Here is a 20838-nt window from a genome sequence, read left to right on the forward strand (position 1 = left end):
AATATGTGTGCTCGAAGTATTTAAGAAAGTGCAGCCTAGGAGAAAAAGTGTTTCCTGGTATGTTAACAGCTACCTGAAAAAATAACCCAAGCTTCTCAGTTGGCTTTTAATAATTGTTATTAAGAGGAGAGTCTTGTTCCCCTTCCAGTGGCTGAGGAAGGCTCAGAAATACATTGAACTACTGTCATCTTACAGAGGTGCTTCAGGACAGTGACCTTTGTTTCTTCTGGCCTTTGTCGACTTGCCTTTTAGCTTTTTAGGGTCTGAGCACTACAATTCAACACATAAAATCATGCTACAGTTGTGTAGTGCAATTAATAGATGAACAGAGATCGTATAAATCTTGCTTCTTTTTTGTCCTCTCTCTAATCTGATGGAAAAGAGAAAATAATGTGGGGCAAAATAGTCAGTTTAGCCTTTTATGTTTTGCTTTTTAAAAATTGTAATATCTTTTTCAGTGTCTTGGCTCCAGGTAGCACTCTAGGTTGTCTAATAGCTGGGAAAAAAAGGCTTGGGTCAGATGTTGCCTTCAAATAAAAAGTGAAACTGTTTCTGGATAGTAAGAGAAATGATGTGTTGTGAGACTTGGGTGACAGTTAGATGCCCTTTTAGATTGTCTCTCCTGTAGAGGTGGCAATACATCAACCTTCCTGCTGGGCTGACAATACTTGATTGGTTAATCTAGGTAGTTTTTCAGGCTCAGAAAAATTGCATGCCAGAAAATAGTATTGTGGTCAAGAAAAGATGTGCTCAGCTGATCACTTAGGTACTGTACGTCTATGCATAAGCATACATCTATTCTGAAAATAAAGATTTTTGCTGTGGTAATTCTCAGTGTTGCTATGTTCTGGTTTTAAAACTCTAGACACTTGACTTTCTTGAAAGATCTTTAATACAGCAAATGTCATAAATTATTCTTAACTGTACAGATGACTCTTTAGTACAGTTTAGTACTATGAAATAAATTTCCTGCATTAGAATTTCCCTATATTTGGCTAATTTTTTACACACACACCCCCAACCCTGTCTGAAATACATACATCATAAGTAACAAATACTGCTCAACTGAGTTTATTTGGTTTGGTAGTCAACAATTAGGGTTTTGGAATTTGCAGCTAGACTACCTTATTGATAGTTTCCAGAGATTATAACTGGTATATGTTTTTAGACATCTGCTTAAGTGGCACTTCAGTATGTTGAAATAAAAAAAATAGTATTTAAAATTTATTTTTATTTAAATCTATCTAAAAGTGATAGATAATGCATGTAATAATTTTAGGGCAGAAATACCTTTAAAGTAACTTGAATGAGAAAAGTTTTTAATGACTGCTTTGATTACTATACTTATTCTTAAAAAAAAAAGTTCAAGTTTAACAATGAAGTTGATCACTCATTTTAATAACCAAGTGGAAGTTGTAATGTTAATTAAGTGGTTTTTCTAAGGTGTTTAAAAGTGTTGCCAGGTATAAAGAAACAATTTCTGCTCATGAAACTATGTTTTAGAGAAAACAGTAAAGGTAAATGGCACATTTTAGTTAAAATCAATAGAAACATATTTTTAGAACTTTCTGAGAGCTTGAGTATTTTGCTTCACATTTCTTTAATGTAACTGCTGAATTGCAAGGTTGATACGCCCAGACAATCAGAGTAGTACCTGTAACAAATGGAAAATTGTCTAGAAACTGTACAAAATTCGTCCTTCAGTTTCTGATTGCTGTGCTGGCTTCACCTGCTGTAGTGGTCTGTCCGTACAGGCTTTCAGTATAAATTCCACCAAGGGGATCATTAAGGGTTGAAGTGTTGCTCTTCATCAGATGACCAAAGTTTGTAGGGAACTGTGTCTGGTGAAGAATGTGTCCTGCTTGTTACATTTATTTCAGAGACCTGGGGGTTAAAAATATATAAAACACTTCTGAAGATGGGTCTGGAGTTGAAGAATCAAAGTATCAGTAAGTTGCAGCCAGTGGTATTAATAATTCCCAATTATTTATTTTCTAGAAGGTATTTGGCTATGTTCTTTGAAGTAGTAGCAGGATGAGACTCAGCAGCTGCTTCACCGGTTTGCTGTGTTACATTTATAAAAATAAGGATATAAAAATAAAATCAACAAAATTAAAATGTACTGTTCTGTAAAAATAGCCTGGTGTAGGATTTAGCTGAACTCTGCCTTTACGAGTGGTATTTTCTGGAGACCACAGTGGCTCAAGTTGTGGCCAGATTACCATGCTGAGGTCATTTTATAGTAGGTTCAAGTGGGTACTGCTTCTAGTTTTTCCTGTAGATTGATTTCTTTTTTTCTTAGCAACTTTAGTCCTGCTGATTTTGATGTTCTAATAGCAAGTTTGTCTGTTTTAGGAAATAAAGCCTCAAAGCCATTACAACCATGGCTATAGTGAATCTCTTGGACGGAAAAGCCACATTGATGATTACAGCACTTGGGACATTGTCAAAGCCACACAGTAAGTTTAGTTTTGAATATTAGATTTCTCTGTGTTATGTAAACAATACAATGGATTTATTTGGTTTGTTTGCATAAAGTGGAAGGTTCACTGTATTGTTGGGAAAGTTTACTCCTCCAGTTCATTTGTCTGCATTAGTAATGTAATTATTATACAGATTTGTCTTCTTTGTAGTGCTGACGAGACTTTCTGAATAGCTCTTGTGATGCTATTTAGCCTGCTCTTCTTACCATTCAGAAACCTAAAACACTGTCGCTTTTCCTCAGTGAGCTGCAATGATATTTTTGAAGATTTTGATCTTCCTCCTATTGTTAATTTTAATATTTAAACTTAAGCCTTTTTCCTCTTTAAGTATTATTTTTCTTTTTAACTAAAAGTCATTGCATTTGCAGCTCTGCATGTGACACAGACCCCATTTAGGTTTGGGAAGTATGTACTTTCCTTCACTTTTTGAGTTGTGAAGAGTTTAAGTTCCTGAAATCGATGCTGACTCTGCAATTGTTGCTTTAAATACTGGTAGTACTACAACACATAATCCTTGTGTTAGGGCATTTTTAGAAAGCAAAATACTGACAGTCTAGCTGCTGCTTAAAAGCATGAAAACACAGCAGCATTAGTGTTTTACAGGCTAGTAGCTTCCCTTCTTGTGTGCTCATTGCATATTTGAAACCCTAAAACATGTCTGTTACTGTTGGCCCTTGAGTTTGGGCTTATTTATGCTTTCAGCTGAGTTGCAATTCTTTCTGGTTTCCTCAAACAAAAATCATCAGGGCACTGAGTTATCATAATGTTTGGGATTAACATCTACTGATGAAAAGTGTCTTTAATCTGGTTTTGTTATAGACAGGTCCAAAGGTATTTAGGTAGTAGTTTGCTAGCCCTTCGTCTTGCAGAGGTTACAATATATGGGTTATCTCTTAGCATCTTGGAATCAGTAATGGCAAAGCAGGTTTCACTGCTGCCTTGAGAAGAGTATGTAATTACCTAAGTCACTGCCTTTGCCTTGTTTTAATTTTTTAAACCACGAAACTAAGGCAAGCAGCAATGCTCACAGGTAGAGGAGTATATAACAGATTATGACTAAGAGAACACAATCTGAGAAACAAATGTTTGCATCACTCTTGGTTCAGCTGAGCATCAGTACACACCTTCTGCTTGTGATGACATTGAGCAAATGCCAGTTATGCTGGAAGTACATTAAATAATCATTATGAACACAGACGTTAAACATTAATGGTATTAACAAGTGCATTTGTGCCTTGTGGAAGATTGATTCCTTGTACTGAAGTATCACAATTTCATTATTACAAGATTAACTCTTCTGTTAGTTTTATTCACTGGGGTTGTTCAAAGTGAAGTCAATTGCTTTGTGAAATGGTGCAGTGCAAAATGGGAAATATTCTAGATCTTGCCTGGGAAAAAAATTGTTGAATACATTTTGAGAACAGGCTTTTTTTCCTCACTTTTTCATCATTCATAGGGTAACTGCTAACAAAAAGTCTGAAACATTTCAAATGGATGAGGGTTGGTCTAAATGGTAATTACTCCTGGCTTTTTTAGCTTTTGAAAGGAGAGGGTGTGCAGACTGTGACATGGGTACACATGCTTTATGCCTGGTGATTGTGCCCATGGAATTTGATTATATTGGTGAAAATGAATTGCAGACTGCCAGGTTGGAAGACTCCAAGGATCATCTAGTCCAACCTTTCTAGGTAATACAGTTTAAATGAGATTATCTGCACACAGTCAAGCTGAGTCTAAAACTGCCTATGTCTGGGAATTGCTTCCTTCTCTTGAGACATTATTCCACTGCCGTGACTGTTGAAATTTTTTTCTGGGGCCCAGTTGATATCTTCCCACAAGTGACTTGTAACCATTACCCCTTGACTTTTCCATGTGATGCCCTGCAAAAACGGAGTCTCCATCCCCCTGGTAGCCACCCTTTTTTATACTGGTACCTGGTGTGCCCTAAGCCTTCTCTTCTCAAGGCTGAACAAACTCAGTTCTCAGTGTTCCTTACATGACAGGTCTTCCAGTCCTCTGATCATTTCTGTGGCTTTTCTCTGGACTCTTTCCAGCCTATCCACATCTTTTTTGGACAGCAGTGACCATAACTGCATGCAGTACTCCAGCTGTGGTTTGACAAGCGCTGAGCAGAGTGGGATAATGACTTCTTTATCTCTTCCACAGGACACCCAGATGGATCCTAATCTGAACTGCACTTCTGGGTTATGCATTACCAGGTGCAAGACCCTACACTTGTCACCATTGAACTTCATAAGGTTTTTGCTAGGTCACTCATTCAGCCTGTCCAGGTCTTTCTACGGGGTGGCTCTCCCTTCTGGAGTCCGTCTCCCCATTTTAGTGTCATGCACAAACAATGTCATGGTGCTCTTGATCCCAACATCTAGATGACTTATGAAGACATTAAATAGCATTAGGCCCAATATTGAAATGTCTATGAAGCTCACATGGGAGAGTGATTATTTTTTTAACCGTGCTAGCAATATAGCCACGACTGTCTAGGCACTTTGAAGCTTTGGAACATGTGCAAGAGCTGAATTTCTCTTGTCTCTTATCATTGCTGTTAAAGGTTCATTAAGCAACTCTTAGTCCTTTGCTGTTGAGAACAAAATTGTCTTACTGTTTAATACAAAAAACTGTGAGAACATATGAAAGGTTTTGTTAGTATTTAATCAAAATCTCATTCCCTTGAATGATGGTGAAAGATTAAAAGAAGTGTAATTTTTCTGCTGATTGCATTTGTAGTTAAACCAGCTTTGAGTTACAGTGATTGCAAGGGAGGGAGATGGACTCCTGGCTTGCCTACTCTGTGTTAGCATGGTGATGTGTTCAGTGGAGATTCCTTCCTAGTATCACGGCCGGATTTTATCTTGCGAGGAAAGCTCATTAGTATGCTTTAATTATACTCCATACTGACATTTACATCATAACCCTCAAATTCACCCAGATGCTGGAAATTTGTTAGGTTAATATGTCAGTCTCTTGTGAGAACTTCGGTCCGTTCCTGCATCTCTCTTTCTTGAAGGGCACAGAGCCCTGTATAGAAACATCCTAAGCATAGTTATGCTGAGTGCCTGAACTAGATGGCTTTACTATTTTGTGGTCTAACAGTGCGTCATGAACCTTTGGAGGAGACAAGGTGAAATCGGCTGCAGCAGCCTTATGGAAGAAGGCTGTATGTAATTAGCGAGAGAAGAATGCTGCATTTCTAGGGCAGAACTCAAGAAAGCATAACTGTGCCAGATCCAGTGTTTTATTTAATTGCAGAGAGCCTGCTGTTCCCAGGAAGAGAAGCAAATTGTCATAAACACATAACATTTTTTTCAGGCAGATTGGGATATTGCTATTTGTTATCTGAGAAGGAAAATGTGAGTGTGTAAGGCTTTAGTGTTTGTAAGTGACCTGATGGGCTCATCTGCTGAATTCCAGGAAGATGCTGTCAGATCAGTTGGCTAAGGTCTTTTGGTTTTCAAGAGATGGAGAGGAGGGAGAACAGAGGTGGGAGAAACAAATGTCATGGAGTCTTTGGGAGGAGTTTTATTTATACTTGGTATGCTATTGATATTTCACCACGCTCTGCTGGTTGGTTTGCTGTGGAGAACTTCTCTGTGAAGTCTTGTAATGACCGATGTAACTTCTGGCAGCGGAAGCTTCTTGCTTCAAAAGCTCTGTAATCAGAAATGGAAAGTAAAGCTCCTTCTTCATTCTTCTCTTCTGTTGAAGCCTTCATATTGTGATGGTGACCATAGGTATGATGTTTGCATTTTTATCTAAGGTAAAAGCTTTTAAAAATGCTGTTTTCTTCTCTAAGGTATGGAATCTATGAACGATGTAGAGAGCTGGTGGAAGCAGGTTATGATGTACGACAACCAGACAAAGAAAATGTAACGCTTCTCCACTGGGCTGCAATCAACAACAGGATAGATCTGGTGAAGTATGTATTACACTTAAAACAAAGCAAGCAGGTCATTAAAAACGCTGATTTCTTTAAGCTGTTGACTAATCTTAAGACTCTTTAAAATCTCAATTTTTAGTCTTGAAATCTGGGGTGAGGGAGAAGTTAAAGACCTAATTTGCATATTGACAGCAACGTTTTCAAGACTATTAACTGAAAAAGCTGGTGTATGTCCAGAAGACAAACTGAAGTTCCTCTTTGATAAGAAACACCTGTAGAACAGCTGTTCAGTTTACTTGTACTAAAGTAGTACGTGTTGAAATACCAGATTTCTTTTTTGAGAAGTTTGGTGCTAGAATGGTAGGAAGCATTTTTGAATAAGCAAGATCAGTGTGATACAAGAGGCAGTTCCTACTTCATTCAGTATTTCAAGAAGTTCTAACTTAAATAACTTATTTGCACTTTAAAACATGGCTGCTGCAAAATACAGCATTGCAGCACCTTTGCTTATGGGGGACCAAATAGTGGGATCTGTGGGATTTGGGATATATCTTTTGATTTTCAGTTTATAAAGTCTGTATCAGAATATTTAAGACTATCTTTGAAAGCCTGTTATTGTCTTTCAGAGCACAGATATCTAAAATAATTTTAGACTCTACTTTCTTCCCTTCCGTTCCATTTCTCATTTTGGATTATCCTGGGTCTTCATGGCAAGCATCTTACAACTTGCTGTGAAATGCATAATTTTTTTCAGATAGCCGTTTTTCTTTAAGAGAAGTCATATTTAGTGCTCACTTCTTTTATCCATCTTGAATGCATAATGAACTGTGTGCAATGAATTGTTAATATTATCTGAGCAGTTACAGACAAGTCATCTTGTTTGATATGCCTTTATAAGGTCCAAAAAGTGAACGAGACACCTGTCATCATTTAAAAACATCAGTATGTCAGGAGACTTTGGAAAACACAGGCCTGTATTGTGAATAATCTTTCTCTATTGGGTGATGTATATTAGCTTCACAGTGCAGTGAGTCTAGCTGTGTTATCCTTGACTGAGTTAATGGTTTAGTTCACTAGCATTTTATGTATTCTATGGCTTTTTCTTAAAGAATTCCCAAGGAAACACAAATCAACCAACAAAACAGCAACAAAACCCCCAAACAACAAACAAAGAAAACCCAAACAAAACAACAAACCTGGCAAAAAGAATTTGAGAACCTTCTGTCATTCACAGAGTAAATCAGATGAAATTTTTCATTCCCCATTCTCTTTTGAAGTTACATTTGAGTTTGTGAAGGAAGTACTTTAGCAAGCAAATCTTTCTTTTTCCCTTCAAGTGCCTTGCTAACAGTTTCCTGCTATAGCAGTTACGTTGAACATAGAGGTGGCTCAAAATCAGGTCAGTGGAAGGCTGTGCTCGAATCTCTATCTGAATTTCAGTTAGGCCTTCATTATATGTTGGGGAGTGTGCTCTGTCTGCACTTGAGTGCTGGAAAGTTGTTCTGAGAATTCTACCTCAACCATTCCAACTATATCCCTTTCCATTTATTTCAGTCCAAGCCCTGACAATTGAATGTTCCTTAATGTGTGCAATTCTTGCCTTTTTCCTCACCAGTGTCAGAGCTGTTCTCCCATTTTTATGCATCTCTACCACCATGACGTGCTGCATTGCATTTTCTTCCTGCTGTGTGCATGTGACTACCAATGTGTTTCACTCTATCTAAAATCCATTCCTCCTGATGCAGTTCTTACGCTCCTAGGTTGTTCTGTCTTTCAAGAGTCTTGATTTATTTCAGTGTGTATCACTCAGCGTCGTCTGCTAAACTTGGTGTCACGGAGATGGAGTCTAAATGGTCATTTCTCATGATAGCACATCTCAGTGACTTGCCTAGTAGAAAATGACTATGTGAGATCTTCCTCATGAAGTAGCATAGCAACTTGTCTGTGGCGAGTGGAGGCTGACAATTCAACTTCTCTTGTTTTTAGTATTCCCCCACACTGTCTATTGTGAGACTTGAGGTTCAGTGTAGACAATGCTGAAACCCATTTCTGGTTTGTAAGGAAAACAAGAGAACCTTTTCTTATTTGCGTAGGGTCAAGAATAAGTGTCAGACATCCACACTGATCTGTTGGTCCCTGTTCAGTTCAGTGAAAATGCAAAAATTTGCCTTGTATCTCTATGTCTCTCCCTGCTGCCTGTGTTTCTCTACTCTTTTGGTGAACTTCTCCAGACCAGGATTTCTGTTCTGCTTTCCTTCAGGAAACAGTGACTGTGTGCACTTTGGTTCTACAAGCACTGAATGCAAGTTGGAGCAGTTTTCAAATGTCTGGCAGAGATACTGATCTTGATCTTCTCAGGGCAACCTCTTATCAGATTTACTTGCTTTAAGTAGACTGCTTAGATAGGACTTGCACACCTAGCATCTTCTAGATCATTAGGAGTGGAGTTGCCCAGTTCCTCCTTTCTGCAGGGACATTCTCACCAAGCACAAAATTCTTTCTGCAGAATCAACCAATACAAGGTTCTCAGTCTGGTTTTGCAGAAAAATATCTCTTTATGTGCACTGAAACTGAAATGCAGTGATAAATCTCAACTTAGTCTTAAGGACACCCTCAGTGAAACCTGAAATGTTATTTCAGTGTGCCACTTGGCAGGAGATCATCACCTTGTCTTCTCCCAGTTGTCAAACTACATTCTTCCTCCTAACTAAATGTATTAAGCAGTAGGCAGTTCTACTTCTCACTAGAATCTGAACATACTCTGTGTTTCTGTGGGGACCAGTGTTTGAACAAAGACAATCTGTTTAATGTTCATCTCCCCATGAGTGCTTGTCACATCAGCGAGATAGAGCCAAGCTTTGACTGGGAATTTCTTTTGTGCTGTGTTTCTTCTAGACAAGATATCTTTTGGAACTCCTTCCCAAGGGGGATTAAATAGCTTCTCAGTGTTGTCTTCAAATTTGTTCTTTAATAGCTGATACTTCACAATAGCAAAGCTGTGTTGTCCCTTTAGCTTATATATGCTTTGTCTTTTTACCTACATGGGACCAAGACTTGCACAAAATCTTTGGATGTTCTCACTGAGAACTTTAAGCCAAGGTGTTGCCATTTTATTCTTTTGGTGTTGGAGAGTGCTGGAGCAAACTGTCCTTGATCAGAGCAGATCTTACTCATGAAAACCAGAGATTGTATGTGGCAAGTGTGCTGGAGTCTTCAACTGTGTCTGATGGTTTTAAAGCACTGTGCAAGAGGACTTTCCCTGTAGATATTTTTAGTGTGGACAGGTATAGCTGATACGTTTGTGTCCCTAATAGGTAACTTCTGGGCTGTTTTTTGAAGTTTTCACTCAGTGATTCAATAAACACTGGAGAAAAAGGTTGTTAAAACAGTGGGGGTTTTTTAATTGCTCTATTTGCTGCTGCTCTTCTTGCCATGCCTTGAAACACTTAGGGGAAATTGAGGTGCCAGAAGTTCAGTGCTGAAGATATGAAGGACAGCTTGTGTGGGTGGGAAAGCACCACTCATACACACCTAACAGGCATTTTGAAAGCAAAGAGTCTGCAGGCACAGGTAGTTGATATGTTCAAGCATTTAGGCATCTGTAGCTATACAGTATTTTTCAAAGGTCTGTTAGTAATGACTTCTTTTCCACTGACTTACACAGTAGTGAGAAAAGAGCTAGAAGCCTTCTCAGAAGGCCTGGGCTTTTTTGAAATATTAATTTCTTCATAAGGTGTGCATTTTCTTTCACAGAGGAAAAGTCATATTGCTGGTTTAGTGTCCCATATGAAACAGTGAAAGAAACACTACTGTGAAGGAAGAAACTATGAATATGAGTGGCGACAGTTGAACATAGATAACCTTGGTTCCCACATGTAGCTCACCTTTTTATGGATGTTCTTGAGGGAAAAATAATTCATGGGCCATCATTTAGAAGTATTTTAAAATACTTTGTACTTTGACTAATAACAATTGAGAAGTACGCAAAAATCTCAGGATGTGGCTAAATGCATAACTGAAGTGTGAGGTCTTGGAAGAGTGAGCATTCAGCAGGGCTGCTGCTCTTTGCTGAATCAAATCCCTTGTTTTTACAGGTTTAGCCAAAATTATCAAAGTACAGGAGTCTTCTGGCATCATGTTCTTTCACCAGTCTTTCAGGATTCTTTTTAATGCAGCAACCCTTAAATGTGTTGGAAGAATTCATTCCCTTAAGTAATTCACAGTAGCACAGTTTTGCTGGTCTCTGTAGCAATTAATTCTGTTTTACCCTAGAACCAAAGTAGGAAATAGTGGCATGGTTAAAACAGTTGGAAGCACCCCTACTCTCCCAACCCTAAGAGGCAAAAAATGGAATGGCTGTGCATGACCACTAAAAAGGAAAGATATATAAAGGCAAGGAAGGGTTCTGGTCTGTAACTGTCTGTTTTGCATAACATCTAACATGCTTACTGTGTGTCCTTTGTATATAACCAAGGCAAGCAATAATGTTTACTATTTATTTTATTCCAGATACTATATATCAAAAGGTGCTATTGTTGATCAACTCGGAGGAGATCTAAATTCTACCCCACTTCATTGGGCAACAAGGTGAAGAAAAGTCTTTTGACATTGTCCTGTGGTGTTACAACTAGAATCTGCTACTGATTGATTTGTGAAATTGCTGTGTTTTGTGGGAATGCTTTGTACAAGTATGTATCTGTTCACCGATGACTGGGCACGCTGTGCACATGGTGTGCCTGAGCTTCAGTGGCTTTCAGCATATGATTCAGTTCTTTCTCTTACCTCTTTCTGATATAGAGGAGGATGATTGCCATGATGGCAAAAGGAGTGAAGTAAAATTAGACTCTCTTCACCTTGGCTTACTCTTACTTTGGAGATCTTGTGTTTGTCTGTCTTCTGAAGTTCAGCAACACTTGGGCATGGGATGATTTTGTGTGACACTGTCCTTGCAATGTCCTTTTACCTTTGTGGATTTTTTTAAGATGCACTTAAAATCAGATTTGTGCTATAGCAGATGATCCAAGAATGAATGACTGGGGAAACTGAAGACAGCCTTTGCATAATAGCTGCTCTTTTAGACAACCACCTAGAAATAGAACCATAGAATGGTTTAGGTTGGAAGAGACCTCAAAGTTCATCCAGTTCCAACCCCCTGCCATAGGCAGGGACCCCTCCCACTAGAACAGGTCGCTCAAGGCCTCAGGAAAGGAACACTCTCCATGTTAATGTTTTTGAATATAGACTGCAAAAGGAGGCTAGAAAACTAGCTTTTAGGGCATTTACTGTATCAAAATAATTTGTTTACTAAAGATGAGGACTTAGCCTCTGTTAAAGATTTTAGCTTGTATATTTCTTCTTGTTACAGATCACACTCTTAAATTCTGTGTTAATAGCACAAAAACTTCATTAAATTTCCTGGTGTTCGTAGCTGCAATCTGTTGTTGTCTGAAGCATTGTCCAAAGCTGCTTCTGACTGAGGTCTTTTTTCTCATTTGAGAAACTGTGTACTAAACACAGTCTACCACAGGAATATGCTTGTGCTCATTTTGCCAAAAGCATGCTTAGGCTTCTAATAAATATGGTGTGGAGGAAGTACAGGCCTTTGGTTTTCCTCTTTTTATTTCGCTCCTAGTTTTAGTAGTAGAAAGACAAACCATATGCTCCACAGAAAGTGTGAGTGTGTGGCCAGTTTATCTCTTAAAATAGCCAATGAGGTATGTGGATTGGAGAAAGTCACAGTAGGCTAGATTTCCAAGTTGCTTGGATATTTTGGTTGCGTACACCTCACTGAAGTGAATTGCCTGGCATGAGTGCATTGGCTGCATGGAATTTGCTCCTGTGAAAGAATTTGCTTACTCAGCTGCAAAGTCGGATTGTGACAATTGTTATTTTCAAAGTACTATTCAGTGTGGACACTCCTGGGTGTAACTGCTAAAACATACTGGTTAAATTCACACTTAAACAATTTTTCTGGCTATGGCTACTCAGTGGTTTGTTTCTTGTGTGTTTTGTTACATTTAGGCAGGGTCACTTATCCATGGTTGTGCAGCTGATGAAATATGGAGCGGACCCGTCACTTATCGATGGAGAAGGATGCAGCTGTATTCATTTGGCTGCTCAGTTTGGACACACTTCGATTGTTGCTTACCTGATAGCAAAGGGACAGGTAAACTTCAAGTAATATTTTTGAAAAGCTTCTACTCAACATTAGAGTAGGAAATCCAGTTGGAATCTATACCTGTCATTCAGCAAATGCAAATTGCCTGACTAAATACAAAAGTCTTTTATTGTGGCCTAGAGTATTGAAGTGGCGCCTGCTAACTTAATTGCCTCCAAGAGTGGTCTGAGTACATCAGCTTTAATTCATACCTGTCTAGTGCAGCGTATGGAGATGCTAGCAGTTATTCTTTTACCATTCTTTCTTTCTAATTAATCTTGAAATGTGAACAGTGAGAATGCTAGCAAGCATTTTGTAATTCTTCACAAAATTGTTAAGTTACACAGGGATAAAGAGTGTAATAACAAAGGGTTGTTAGTGCACGATTTCTGGTTGCCACTGTTATTTACATGTGCAAGTAACTAATAAATAAACCCAACCAACTAACTGACCCCAAACCTTCTTGCTAGATTCTACATAACTGTCAAATCTGAAGTGTGTATATGTAGTGTGTATCCATTACTGTTCTTGTTGTCTCCCATCCTTCATTCTTTACTCTGAAAAGCACCTTCACCATTTTGCTACTCACCCTGCACTGTCATTTGTAGGTTTAATCACCTGTAGATATGTGCCTGAAGCATGAGTTTGATTTAGTCTGTAAACCATATAGAAAAATCCACACTCTTCTCTCACTTTATAGTCTTGCTAATGCAGTTCGCCATGTCTGTGTTCTGTGTATTCTGCCAGATAGCAAGTAAGATGTGATCCAGTGGGTCAGGTGGAATGTGGGTGTGATCTGTGGAAACAAATACTAAATTTGCTGCAGAAACTTATTTGTGCCTTTGCATGTGAAAAATAAACTATTGCCCTGTGCAGTGTTCAATTTGTGTCTGAAAACTGTTTGGTAAAACAGTATTTAGTGTGTGACAGAGTAAGCCAGGCATAAGAAGAGACTGATCAAACAATCACTGTTTTCAAGAGATTGTGACTGCAGAGAAATCCTTTGCCATCAGAAGTGAGTTTTGTGTTCTGTTCAGAAATTATGTGTAATTGTATGTGGGGTTTGGGATCCCAGAATAGCCTTGCAGATGTTATACAAGTGCAAACTTGTTTAAAGGATAACATTAATGAAGTATAAATGGCCTTTAAAATGTTCTGCTGTGTTTGTGAGAGCTCCCTGTCAGTGTTTGTCCTCATGGTCATATTTGGACTTGTCCCATGACAAGTATGTCTAAAAGAAGCTGTGTCTTTATGTGTGTGCATACAAAACCACACAGCATTTGCTGTAGACCCGAAAGCCTGCCCTCTTGGAAATGTGCTTCTGAGCAGAATCTCTTGCTGCTTTTTGAGGTTTTGAAAAGGTCATATTGTATCACAGTACTGGTTTGACCATTGCATGTTAAACGTACTGGCAGTCTTAAATGCTGCTCCAGCCTCTCCTTGCTGTTCAGAACCCTACCTCATCAACTGTTGCTTTCAGAAAGCAACAGTAAAGCAGCTCAGTAGTTGGTACAGCTCTTTTCCATGCAGAAAGCATTTTCTCCCCTCTATGTTTTTGCCTCTCCAAAAGCATGGTTTGGAATCTTGTGCTTGTGTCCTAGGATTAAATCTGATTATCTTTGCATATGCAAAGTTGTTCTCTTCCAGAAGCGCAGTCATTCTATTTCAGAAACAAGTGACAAATTTGCCACTCGTGGTCTGCAGAGTTCATGCCCTAAACACAAGCAGAGTGCAGGAGAGTGTAGTTTTTGACAATCGCAGCAGGTTCTGTTAAAATGTTTGGCTCTTGCCGTGCTTGTATGGTGTCCTAACAGCTTGGTTACACTCCAAAAAGATGAATGCCAAATTGCCCATTGGTGTACACCAGAACAGGTGGAGTGACTGAAGGAATTGTTTACTGAAGCCCAGGGTGTCACAAAGAATCCCTTTTGCATTTGGAATCTAAAGATGAGAGGTCTTTCACCTCAGAGTGACTTGTACAAGTATTGTAACTCTTCACAGTGTGGTGTTCACGCGGTGTGACCCGTGAATCAGAGTAATGCTTCTCAAGGAGGAACGACCTTGAGGTTAGTCTGTGCTTCTGACTTCACGATCTCAACAGGAGGTTAAAGGGAGTGCCAACCGTTGTGTCATCGTGGTAGGGTCAGAAGGGTTTCATCTGCACAAGTCCTGTGAACAAACAGACCTGGGGCCTGGTCTCAACACATGTAGCTGTGTTCTTGAGCAAGCAGTGCAGCGGTGCAATGACTCTTCTGTCTCTATCCACTCTTTTTAAAATGTCTGAATTTTGATTTTTTTTTTTCAGTTAAGAGATTAAACACTCCAAAATGTGTTCTTATCTGCAGGCTAGGAACATTTTAAAGACGATTATTTGGTAGAGCTAAATAGGATTTTCTGGAAAACTTCTGTCTGGGTCAGGCCAGCAACACTGTGAGTAGGGATCTCTGGGTGCTGGGCATTTGGCAGAAGGCTGGAGAGGAGAAAAAGATTCTGGGAGTGACAGAATGCAGCATCATTCACTTTCTGGATTTCTGTCAGTAGTGTCTAGCAAAAGACTTTACTGAAATACTTCCAGTCCGGTTTTCCTGGTAAGGACAGAGTGGAGTAACATAGGAACTACTGGCCTAGCTCTGTTGCCTCTGAGCAGAGTTGTTCAAGTCTTGCACTGTCAACTTAGAGAAATTTTGGTAGTGGTGATCCATGGAACTTGTACAAGTAGGCTTGAGTGTCTGATCACTCTCAGCTTCCATGTTAGTGAGGTAAAGGTCTAGAGCAGGAAAAATATGCCCTTGATATTCTCTCAGATGGATTGAAGAGAATTGCCTGGATGGTGCTGTTATGTCATTCTGTGGTTGTCCTGTTAAATGTATTTTTTTTAATTTCTTTTTAGCCATCAGGTTAGTCACTACTTGATTAGAGATCAATTTTATTTTTGGCCAGGTTGTTTTCATTAGTGACACTTGTTTAAATTTAGTTTTCTAGCATCCATTAACTTGAGATTCAGATATGTGAATACCTCTGAAACTTGAGTGAACTAAAGAAAATAGCTTTGCAAATGGAAAAATCTGTTCAACTGGCATTCAGCAGGACTCTGTCTTGGTGCGTTACTGTAGGTTTACCCTGGGTTTGGGTACTCTAATACACTGTCTGCACGTATTTTTTATGTTGAAGATTAGTAGTATGCTGGAAATCACTAGTCTTAATACAGCAGGACTGTTCCTTAGTTTCCAGAGGGGACTGGTGTGGTTATATTTTGCAGTGGTGGTGGTGTCACCAAAATGGGGAATAAAACTCATTGGCCCTTGCTTCTCATGTAAAAGAGCAGGCATTGTTTTGGGCAGGGCCATGAGGGAACCCCTCTGCCTGACATGTCCACCCTGCATCATATCCACAGCCTATCATATCTGTTCCATATGTGTGCATTAAGTCTCCTGGAAGGGTTGTGTCTCCTAAGCAAGTTGTCCTATTGACATAGTATGCATGCAGCCTGGGGCTCTGAGGGGCTTCCCTGTAGGCCTCTGGTGGTTTGCAAGAGTGGAACTTTTCTTGAGCCTTTTTTTCTTTGAACTTTTGCATTTTTCCTTACATGGTCATAAGTTAGCTCATCAGTTTGCTTGTCAGGTCCTTGACTGTATCATCTGGTTCCTACTGGCTTTGGAGGACTCTTCATTACTTGTGGGAAGTTGTATGCAGTTAAATTGCTGTCCAAGCTGTTTACAGCTGAAGTTGTCTCTCTTGTGACTGTTAAATCTGTGTTCATTTGTAAAATGCTGTTTTATAATGTACTATGACCGTGGCAGTTTTTCTCCAAATCAGTTGACTAGTAAAATAATACTTCTGATTGCAGCCTTGTATCTCCTGCATCTTGAGCATGCTTACCTCACTTACCAACTTATTCTTGTCCTTTTCCTTTTCTAGGACGTAGATATGATGGATCAAAATGGAATGACACCTTTAATGTGGGCAGCTTACAGAACACATAGGTAATATCTCACTGCAGTTTTTACCTTTCTCTTGATGTTAACTAATATATAGTCATCACAGGGGCACCCAAAAACATGTACTTCATTACTTCTGACAAGTGAATTACAGTTTGGGATATTAGCTGCACTAGTTAAGCTTTCTGGAAAGAGATGACCCAGAATGTGCATTCACTCATGAGGGTACACTGTGGTCAGTTTCTGATCAGCAAATACCACGGAAACAGGGGGAGTTTCTGGGAGCCAGTTGATGTCTTCCAGGACTCTAGCTGATTTTTTTCAGCTCCTAGCAAGCCTTGGTCCTTTACCTGGTGTCTGTCAGTACCTGCCACAATAATAGCAACTGGTTTGGGGGTTTAGATAGTTGTTTGGGTTTTTTTTAACTACTCAGCATTCTTTTCACAATTGCCCCTTTATCTTTCTTCACTGCTGGTTGTGGTCAGTTAACCCTAGAAGACAGTTCAGCCCTACACCACCATCTGCTGAGTCTGCCACGGTGTAATGGAGAGGAGAATTGGAGGGGTAAAAGAGAAACATTGTGGGTTGAGGTGAGGGCAGTTTAATAGATAAAGTGACAGCTGTGCACCCAAGGAAACCAAACCAAGGAATTCATTCACTACTTCCCATTGGCAGGCAAATGTTAGCCATTTCCAGGTCAGCAAGACTTCATCATGCATAGCGGTTACTCAAGAAGACAAAACACTGCAACTTTGTGTGTCCTTCCCTTCTTTCTATTCCTCAGCTTTTATTGCTGAGCATCACATGGTATAGCTGTCCCAGCTGTATCACTTGTCAGTTTCTTTTGCACTCCTTGCTGGTGGGGCAGCATGGGAAACAGGAAAGGCCTTGATGCCATTGTAAGCACTGTTCAGTCACAAATCCAAATCACAGCGCCATGGCAGCTGTCATGAAGAACATTAACTTGATCTCATCCAAACCCAGAACAATGACCTATTTCAGAGGAAGGATATTATCATAGAATCAACCACATTGGAAGAGAGCTCCAAGCTCATCCAGTCCAACCTAGCACCCAGCCCTAGCCATCAACCAGACCATGGCACTAAGTACCCCAGTCAGACTTTTCTTGAACACCTCCAGGGACAGTGACTCCACCACCTCCCTAGGCAGCCCATTCCAATGCCAATCACTCTCTCTGGCAGGAACTTCCTCCTAACATTCAGCCTATACTTCCCCCAGCATAACTTGAGACTGTGTCCCCTTGTTCTATTGGTGGTTGCCTGGGAGAAGTCCCTTCAGGTAGTTGTAGACAGCAATGAGGTCACCCCTGGGCCTCTTCTCCAGGCTACACAACCCCAGCCTCTCCTCCTGGGGTTTGTGTTTCAGGCCTCTCACCAGCTTTGTCGCCCTTCCCTGGACACCTTCCAGCACCTCAACATCTCTCTTGAATTGAGGGGCCCAGAACTGGGCACAGTACTCAAGGTGTGGCCTGAGCAGTGTTGAGTACAGGGGAAGAAGAACCTCCCGAGTCCTGCTGCCCACACTGCTCCTGATGCAGCCCAGGATGCAATTGGCTCTGCTGCCCACCTGGGCACACTGCAGGCTCATCTTCAGCCTAATATCTACCAGCACCCCCAGGGCCCTCTCTGCCTGGCTGCTCTCAGCCACTCTGGCCCCAGCCTGTAGCACTGCTTGGGGTTGTTGTGGCCAAAGTGCAGAATCCTGCACTTGGCCTTGTTCAGTCTCATCCCATTGGCCTCTGCCCACCCATCCAGCCTCTCCAGGTCCCTCTATAGGGCTCTCCTACCTTCTGACAGACCAACACCTGCTCCTACCTTGGTGTCATCTAGAAACTTACTGATGCAGGACTCAATCCCCTCATCCAGATCATCAGCATGATGTCTGGCAGGTTAAAGTCACCCTCAAGACCAAGGGCAGGCGATCTTGAGGCAGCCTCCAGTTGCTTAAAGAGTAATAAATCAACCTCTTCTTCCTGATTGGATGGTCTATCACAGACTCCTGCTAGGATGTCAGCCCTTTTGGCCTTCCCCTAAATTCTCACCCATAGGGACTCAACTTGATCATCCTTGATCTCTAAGGATGATACACAGAAGTAAGGATATTACACAGAAGTACTCACTAACATGGACTTGGAGTTTACAAAGTCTTCCTGCGGGGGTTACTGGGAAAAAAAATTGTAAAACAACACTTCTCTAAAGAGCAAATTTGTCTGGATTGGATTACTGCTCAGAAGGGCCTATTCTCCATCAGTTTTTGAGAGGAACGTAGAGTAGCTTGCACAAATGCCTACCACTACCAGCATTGTCATCCTGTTTTATCTTTCGCAATGTGAGGTGGCAGAGTAACATGCTTCCAGCGTGGATTGTCACCTGCCACATGTGTAATCTGCATGGTCTGGCAGATTTGTTAGTGCCGTTAGGCTCTGGCAAACCTGAAACCAGAGTCGGTTCATGACCTCCCAGAACAAGCTGTCTTACTGCGCACACAGATGTGCCTGGGTTTTGGTGGCAGGAAATGTAGCTGTTGTATTTGGTGTTGAGCTATTGACAATGAGTCAGGGTGTATTTGCGTTAATCTTCTGTAGCTCTAACAAGAATTTTCTTTTCTAGTGTGGATCCAACTCGATTGCTGCTTACATTTAATGTTTCTGTTAATCTTGGAGACAAATATCACAAAAACACAGCATTGCACTGGGCTGTGCTAGCAGGAAATACTACAGTTATTAGTCTTCTGTTAGAAGCTGGAGCTAATGTTGATGCTCAAAATATAAAGGTAAACACTTGGTCTGTTTCTGTCACGAGTGGTTTGAGGAAGAAATAACAGAGCCCATGATACATCTTAAGTAGAGATGATTTTTGTGTGTGTGGTGGGATTGTGAAGATGGAGCAAAAGCTGTGCCACTCATGTTTAATTTGGGGATCAGTGTCTCCTAATAGTGATTCATAGCCACTAGATCTATATCTTCAAAAGTACTGGTGCAAAGGACTGAGCACTGATTGTGTGCCAGTCGGTGGAAGTGGCCTGTGCAGTCAAACTGGCCCATGCCTTTGGATGCAAAATTGGAAATCTAACTGTGGGTCTTCTAGCGAAGTTCTAAGATGACTGCCTGTTAGTCAGAGTGAGATGCGAGGTGTCTCTGCTCTCCCACAGAGATGTCAGATGTTATACTGTATTGCCCAGTGGCAGTAAGCAAAAGGAGGCCTAAAAATGCCAATAGGAGGAAACTAAAAAAATTGGGCTCTTTTTTACTTCTGAATTTGAGGTGCCCTATTAATCTACCAGTGCCTCTTAATGATGAAGCAAGGTTCAGCATCCCTAGCAGACATTAGATCAGCCAAGGAGATGTAGGAACTGATGTCATAGGCTTGGAGTCTGTATGAGCTTCTCCAGCAGTGAAAAGTGCACCTATGGAGCATGGTTTTGTTCCTTGCCTCCAAGCCACTCTGTATCAAATTAGATGCACTTCACCACCCCAGCTGTTTCTTCTGTGGTGTCAGAAAATAATTCACTTTTAGAAGAAGAATTCTCAACTTAATGTCTCTAGAAATACTTCTTCTTTGTAATGAGTGATGTAGATGGAGTGGCTATGGGACATACAGCTGGAATTAGCCATTTCTAAAATACTAAATGATACTTGATTCTGTGACCTTTCAGCATGCTCCCTGCCAATGAAGATAGCCAGTTCTAATTTGCTTGACCACAAGTGTTAGAAATATGCCTTAGGAAACCCCAACACTCTGTTTTCTTGAACTGCATGGAAAAACCTTTTTAAGGCTGCAGACAAATCTTGTTACTGGCATTCTAAGTCCTTCAGAATACCAGAAATACTGATGGTCACAAATAAAAACTCACTAGAGAAATCACATCTCTCTTCCTGTGTTTGAAACAAATCAAGTAGCCTCTAGCATGTACCAGTGTGACTCTGTAATAATTATTCTTGGTCTGTGAGGACAGTTGTGTGGGTGAATGGCGCTTCCAGTGTCACTTCCTGTAAACTTAAAGAGCTTCTTTTCTGTGCCACTTGATGGTAAAAATTAAGGTGTTTTTGTTGAAGAAAAATTGTTGTGTCACCCCTTTGCTCCCCTTGGCCGACTGATTAGTGTGGTTAGAGTTTTAAGGTCATCACCTTTACCTGTATTTTTCCATTTTGAAGAAATCTGCATTAAAAATTCATATATTTGGCCAAATAAAAAAGTACTTATTAGCCTGAAGCAGTTCATGGGCTCTCCTTATTTATTGACAGACAGCAGCAGTCAGTACAAAAAAAGGTTTCTAAACCTGCTGGATCAGGATACCTTTCAGTCATGCCAGAAGACATGGTTGTATTAGCCACTGCTTGTCATT

The 20838-nt window shown here is 40.3% G+C and overlaps 1 protein-coding gene across 1 annotated transcript in view; it reads left to right on the top strand.

Moving 5' to 3' along the window:
• Window positions 1–20838, top strand: part of ZDHHC17 (zinc finger DHHC-type palmitoyltransferase 17) — a 57755-nt gene that overhangs the window by 11702 nt on the left and 25215 nt on the right. The window contains exons 2-7 of the mRNA XM_064166537.1: window positions 2356–2459; window positions 6295–6417; window positions 10888–10965; window positions 12400–12544; window positions 16454–16518; window positions 19104–19266. Of these exons, the coding sequence (XP_064022607.1) occupies window positions 2356–2459; window positions 6295–6417; window positions 10888–10965; window positions 12400–12544; window positions 16454–16518; window positions 19104–19266 (678 nt within the window). The remainder of the gene's footprint in view (window positions 1–2355; window positions 2460–6294; window positions 6418–10887; window positions 10966–12399; window positions 12545–16453; window positions 16519–19103; window positions 19267–20838) is intronic.

The sequence above is a fragment of the Pogoniulus pusillus genome, chromosome 27 (assembly GCF_015220805.1).
Source record: "Pogoniulus pusillus isolate bPogPus1 chromosome 27, bPogPus1.pri, whole genome shotgun sequence".
Lineage (NCBI taxonomy): Eukaryota > Metazoa > Chordata > Aves > Piciformes > Lybiidae > Pogoniulus > Pogoniulus pusillus.